This window comes from Morus notabilis, unplaced genomic scaffold (assembly GCF_000414095.1).
Source record: "Morus notabilis unplaced genomic scaffold, ASM41409v2 Scaffold886, whole genome shotgun sequence".
NCBI classification, from domain to species: Eukaryota; Viridiplantae; Streptophyta; class Magnoliopsida; order Rosales; family Moraceae; genus Morus; species Morus notabilis.
This window is the reverse complement of record NW_010364655.1, coordinates 169527-176403: the sequence shown is the minus strand read 5'-3', so window position 1 is coordinate 176403 and position 6877 is coordinate 169527. Positions and strand designations below refer to the sequence as shown.

The 6877-nt window shown below is 34.3% G+C and overlaps 1 protein-coding gene across 1 annotated transcript; it reads right to left on the bottom strand.

The window, feature by feature from the left end:
* Positions 1-5197: 5197 nt before the first annotated feature.
* LOC21394308 lies at positions 5198-6627 on the bottom strand. The gene is made up of 2 exons (XM_010106898.2): positions 6091-6627; positions 5198-5771 (listed from the first exon to the last, which is right to left on the bottom strand). Exons 1-2 carry the CDS (start codon positions 6313-6315, stop codon positions 5415-5417), a joined length of 582 nt encoding a protein of 193 aa, XP_010105200.1. The 5' UTR covers positions 6316-6627; the 3' UTR covers positions 5198-5414.
* Positions 6628-6877: the final 250 nt, after the last annotated feature.

The window sequence follows — 6877 nt, the reverse complement described above, 5'->3', positions numbered from 1 at the left end:
ACTGCGGCCCCCCCTCGCCGTCTGTAACTGCGCGCCCCCCGCTCTGCGACTGTGCCCCCCCACGTCTACGTGGGCCGCCAACCCACCACATAATGGAAATGGAGATAGCTAATAGTTAGGATTCATAAAACATCTGCGCGGGCTGCCACCTTCTTTGACTGTCGTTTTTCTTCGACTAACATATATAATGTTATATTAATATACTTATTTAATATATTTAATATTATTATTTATTTAATATATTATTATTTTAAATATTGTTACATGTTTTCAGAAATTAAACCACCAAACACAATTTCAGTTTTTTTAAAACTGAAAACAATTTCAGAATAAAACTACCAAACGTATTTTCAGAAATGATTTCAAAATGAAAATAAAAACGTTTTCATTTTCATTTTCGTACAGAAAACAAAAACGTTTTGAAACCAATTCCAAACGCACCCCTTGAATCGCAGTATCCCAACCCCCAATAATCCCATTATTTAAAATAATTGATAATAAAAGTTTGTTTATTTATTTATTTATTTATTTTCGCTCTGCTAAGCCTGCTATTTTATACCCTGCATTGTAAACTTATAAAAAAATGTAATTATATTCTTATTGAACTGTAATTGTAATCTTAATAATTGAAATATATATAAAAAATTCTGGCTCCGCCATTAATTAGTCACAATATTAGATCGCATGATACTACGGCCATTGCCTTTATTTCGAGTGTTTTCCATGGATGTATTCTCTCTCTCTCTCTCTCTCTCTCCCTCTCTCCCTCTCTCTCTCTCTTCCAAAGGGAGTGAGGAGTGAGGAGTGAGGAGTGTGAGTGTGAAGTAGGTGAAACTCTAACTCCATTGACATTAACTCCCAATGTGAGACTTATCAACTAAAACGAGACTAGAGAGATCTGAGAGTTTTGGGCGGTAGGCAACACGGTTGATCGGCACGTGGTGGCAGATGACTTCCTTAGACAGGGAGTTTGGCGCAAGGGCAACGATCTTGCATTAGTTTTGTGTGTGTGTGTGTATGAGAGAGAGAGAGAGAGAGAACGGGGCTAAGGGTTTTGGTCACATGCATGAAATGATATTGCATTAGTTTTGTGTGTGTGTGATAGAGAGACAGTGAGACAGAGAGAACAAGGCTGAGGATTTTGGTCACATGAGCGAAATTTGAGTTAATGTGGAAGCTTCTAAACTTCTAATCTAGTCCCCCAAAAGATTTCCAAGCTAGCTAGATTACAACTCAATAAAAGTTTATATACATTTACAACTTTGGCTCAAACTAATGGTGTTGTTTGCATTCAAATACCAAGCTAATTTTTCAATTTAGTACTAGTTGGGCTGGTTTGGGGGGACCATGGCTTAAAAATTGTGATCTTTTGTTAAAGATTAACCTCACTTCCAAACGCTTGGACGGCCGTGTTGACACAACGAATGTTTAAAGTAGCTGGTTTATATAGTGCTTTAATCATAGGAGTTACAGCCTCCAGGATTCTTCTCAACTGTAGGAGTCATATAGCCCGTTTGAAAAGTGAAATTCAAATTTTACTAGAGAAAATACTATTTGAATTCAAACCCGAGTGGTTTGAACCCATCCTTTAAACATACCCATAAATTTGGGTGTGAATTCTTTTTGAACCATGAATCTTGCTTCTTGTAGTAATATCACTAGTATTGTTTTAAGAGTGACTGACTTAAAAATTATTCTTTTTGAACCATGATTCTCTAGAAATTCAAATTTTACTACAGTAAAAAGCTCTAACATAAAGTCATATATCAACTTGAATTAAAAATTCGAATCAGCAAACCAAACGGGCCCTAAATTATTCTAGAGAATCTTTTGAAAACTCGATATCAACAAGAATTCTATAAGAGTGACTGACTTTCCCTGATGGAGTCGCTTAATATATTTATTACATGTGTGCCAATACAATATGCAATATTAGATTAGCTATGTGTGTCAGAATGGCCATGAATTAGAGTGAGCAGATTTCAAAGTGGGTAGGATTCAGAGTGAGGAATCAAAGTCATAAGGAGTTATTTACTTAGTGACAGGATTCAGAATCAGTCACTCTAAATCTCGTTCATGCGTTTACTTACACCCAGAATCTAAATGAACTAATGTAAAAGTACTAATATACCATTTAAGTACTTAAAGAGTATATTAGTACTTTCCAATTTAAACCGTTAAATAAATCATCAACTTAAAATACCTGTACTGCCTGGGAAGCTAAAATGAAAGGTCCATTCTCATACCACGAGTCCTTAACAAAGATACTTATTATATTCTTGTATTGTTGAATTCTTCTTTTTTCTACCCGAGTGTCGAACCACTTACACATGAAAAGGAAGACTGAGTTGTTTATGTATAGCAATTCAATAATCTCTTCCAAGACTCCGTAGAAAACTTGATTATCTGACCCGCGGATACAAATGTCACTATTCATCAACATGGTCTTTGGCAATGTTGATAAAAGCAAATATCACTTCCCAATACTGATCAAACAACCGGTTTTTCATATGTATCCAACCCTTGTCTATTGGCATCTTAACTATAAAAACAATAACACATTCAATCATAATTCATGTTTTTTTGGAGACTATATAGTCACGTTCACTAAGAAAGTTTTATAGTTCATGTTTCAACTTTATAAATTTTATCAATTTTTATGAATAATTTTTAGTTTACTTTCTATTAATTTAATTAAATCTTATTAATGAAATTCTCAAAATTAATAGATTTTAATAAAATTTCGGCAGCATAACGACTTATTTTCTTATTATTCAAAAATTTAAACCTACAAAAAAATAACTTTTAAAAGATTTCGACACACCATAACTTTTATATTGTATACCCTGCATTGTAAACTTATAAAAAAATGTAATTGTAGTCTTATTTAATAATTGAAATATATATAAAAAATTATGGCTCCGCCATTAATTAGTCACAATATTAGATCGCATGATACTATGGCCATTGCCTTTATTTCGAGTTATGACCATGGATCCATTCTCTCTCTCTCTCTCTCTTTTCCAAAGGGAGTGAGGAGTGAGGAGTGTGAGTGTGAAGTAGGTGAAACTCTAACTCCATTGACATTAACTCCCAAGGTGTCAGCATGGCGTTGGATTGATGATATCAAAACAGCAGCATATGCACCGAGCAATTATATATTAAGCTTTAGAACCCCCTGCGAGGGAAAATTACACAGATCCCTAGGAAATGCAGCTGGGTGGTTTAAACCAAGGAAAGCGTCTCTCCTCTCTCTCTCTCTCTCTCTCTCTCTCTCTCTCTCTACTCTCTCTCTCTCTCTCTTGCATTTGTTGCCTGACACTTGAGGTTATTCACTGCTTCTTCTTCATCAGTGAGATTATTACTACGCCATGCAAATATCCCAATAACACCTCAAACTTTTTGCTTTGGAAACTGTACTAACTCTCCAATTCACTCACCACTGTCACTGCTTCTCTCTCTCTCTCTCTCTCTCTCTCTCTCTCTCTCTCTCTCTCTCTCCTTCCCAGCTCCTTTATGATCTCTGTCTCGAAAAACCCACCAGAAAGATCCATATTAACCCTATATATCTCTATATCCAGATTTAATCCGAGTAATCCCATCATTTTAACTTCCGTACCAGCTAAGTACTTCAGACTTTCAGAGTTCAGATATATATATATATACGTGGCTCTAAATGAATGAGTCTTCGATTTGGCAAATGGCAGTTGTCTTAACCAAAAATGAGGTGCAAGAAGACAAAGGAAGAGCTTCGTTTTGACACGAGCGCTTAAGTATATATATTTTTTATTTTAATGTAATTTTTTCCTTGCAGTAAAAACTCCTTGTATATACATATAAGAATAATACTATGATACATACTCTAATTTCAATTCTTATGTACTAATTGATATAATTATTATTATTTTATATCAGTAGATATTTAAAATATTATCACATTTATTGATTAGAGATTACATCTATTAATAAAAAATAATAACTCACATACCACATTAATTAATATATAAAAATTAATATTTAAATTAGTGTTTCTAGTATTATTCATACATATCGAGAAATATATATATGCCTGTATGAGTCATACATATAATTTAGATTGTGGACCCCCTTTCTTTAAAATGGGGTGAATATTTCTTGCATCTAACATATTACAATAATAACTTGATATTAATTAGTACGAAAATTTGGTGTTCCTAACACCACCACATATGGTCAACCTTATTGATAGACTTTTCAAAAATATTGTAGATAATAAATTAGAAATAATTACATGACTCTTAAAACTTCTTGTTTAAGATATTTCTCCAATTTAAAAATTTTGTCATGATCTGTCCATATTATGATTTTGAGATCATATCATTCTAGATGTCTCATTTTCAATATGAGTGGTTATGAATTGTTTCTAATTGAGGGTGGTTCACAAAAAATAAGGATGCCATTACAGGTTAATTTTATGGACTTATGTCTAAACATCACAAGTAGTGGATATATATATATTTTCCCTCCCTCGCCAATACAACATTTGTGGTTTGTAAAATCTCCCTCCCCAAAAAACCCCCACCCCACCCCAAATCTTAGGCAACATCCGTCCTTAATATGCTCACCTTATTATAATAAATTCTTATATAAACTATTCCTCCATTGATATGAAAGTCAAAAACAAATATTTCGTTGATAGACTTATCAATAGATCACTACTTACAGAGTTTTTTTACCCGCCTGTTGCTTCATCTAATTATCGAATGTAATAATCTGGTTTTCAAAAAGATATATATAATGATAATAACAAACTAGTATTTATCTACAAACAAACATTTTTCAAGTTTAATTAACGATTGATATCATTAATCCATAATAGCCTAACTTGCCGACCAACAAAGAGCGTCGCTTCTCCTCTCTAGTAGTGTTATAAGTCTCTTAATCTCGATCAATTAGAACTCTCCGTCAATTATAGAGGTGTTAGTGAAAGAGCCATTTATATGTTCGAAATTCGGTGTGCCTTTTCAGTTTCCGATTGTCAGAATTTAGTACACATACCTTGAGCATTTAATTTTAAAGTATACTGGTGAATATGATCTTTTGTTAGGATCGAGTCTCCTTCTATTTCAGGGAGATTCATGTCAACATTAGCGTAAAGAATTTATGTTTTGAGTTGAAATGAAATTTGCCTTTCAAAATGAAAAAATAATCCATAATATTTAATTAAAATACTTGAAGGGCTTTGCATAGATATTCATATATTTACCCTGTTTAATACACCAAAACACCATCAGAAACCAAACGTACATAAATGTGGTCACACATATAGTAAAAAACAACCCCAGAAGTTGATTTCTGATTCATTTTTAGTCCTTTGCCATTTCATGATTTTTCCTATTTTACACTGCATATGACAAAACACTAATCCTAAATTCCTAATTCAGAAGGCTTAGAGTGCTCATGGACTTGACGGCGGCAACTTTCGGGGCCGGAATTGAACTGCTTTGGCGGGAGGGAAGTGAGTGGACGTACTTGCAGTTTGGGCAAGAAGGAGAGGATTTGGAGAGTATGACAAGGAGATGGCAATTCAGACAAGCCAAGGCGACCATGTTACTGTTAGTATTCCCTGCCGCAGAGCAGCTTTGCTTCTTCACCTGATCGGAGCCTCGGTGATTGTCGGAGAAAGTCGAGATGTTGAGCTCTAGGTCTAGTGCCGCCGTCTGCTCCATCGGAAGTGGCCAGTTCCAGCTCTTCCTCAGTGTTTTTCTGTTCAAGTAGTACATTTCTCCTGACTGCAAAAATAATACCAAAATTCCCGATTAAAAAATGTACACATCAGTCTGAGCTGAACGAGGCACGGTCTGCTCTGATATCATGTTAAATTAACAATAAAAAAATGATCTTTATCTTAAAATGGTCTAATTAGCTTTTTGTATCAGATGACACAATATTAAAAACGATAAATTAAAGAATGTAAACCTAGCTATTTAGTAATATTTGTATATATCAAAAATAAATCACACCAAATTGAACGAGGGAAGATATACATATATATATACATATATATATATATATATATATGGAGTGAGAGAGAGAGATAGAGAGATTTACTTCAAGATCAAGGCATTGCTCCCAATCCAACGGCAGAGGATCTTTGAGCTGAAGATCAACGCTTGCTTGAAGTGCCGGTTCATGAGTCTTCATAAGGAGGTGATCCTGAAAGAGCTTCCTCTTCCTAGAAGCGTTGGTGTCTGAATATTCCAATGGAAGCCCATTTCTGCTCTTGTTCACATTAACAGCATGAGTAGGAGCCAAAGACAACTCTGGAAATTCCATTTATATATAGAAATATATTTGTGTTTGTGTGTATATATATATATATATATATATATATATATATATAACTATAGTAGCAGGACCCTATTGCAATTCCAAAGTCAAGACTAGCTCTACTCTTGCAATATTACTATCACATAGACTGCTTTTCTAAGGAAAGAAAACCAAAGCAAAAGGAGAGAAAAAAATTGTTTGAGAAGGAAGGAATTTGAAAATTATTTTGGTGTGGCGCAAATTAACAAAGTCATGCAAAGGGGCTGGCCAAGTCTACTTTAAGAGCGTTCTTAAAAATTTGGGTTCATCAAACCGAATTTAAAGGAGCGCCTTTGGCCGGCCGAGGCGCATTTAAGGTGGCAAGTAGATATAACTCTAATGCCTCCCAAATCCCTACTCTCCTTTCTCAAACGCATTAAAGGCCAATCTACACATGACCAACCTCAATATCCAACCCCAATGTTATTATTATTAATGTTGTTGTTGTTGTTGTTGCTGCCCCTACTTAATTAAATTCTCCTAAATTCTTTACTGTTTAATTTTTTTTATTTAATTTTATTGTTTGGAT

Coding starts and splice junctions, on each gene's coding strand:
- LOC21394308 (XM_010106898.2), bottom strand. CDS start 6,315: ATGGAATTTCCAGAGTTGTCTTTGGCTCCTACTCATGCTGTTAATGTG. Junction 5,772..6,090: donor AGCAATGCCTTGATCTTGAA/GTAAATCTCTCT, acceptor TTATTTTTGCAG/TCAGGAGAAATGTACTACTT.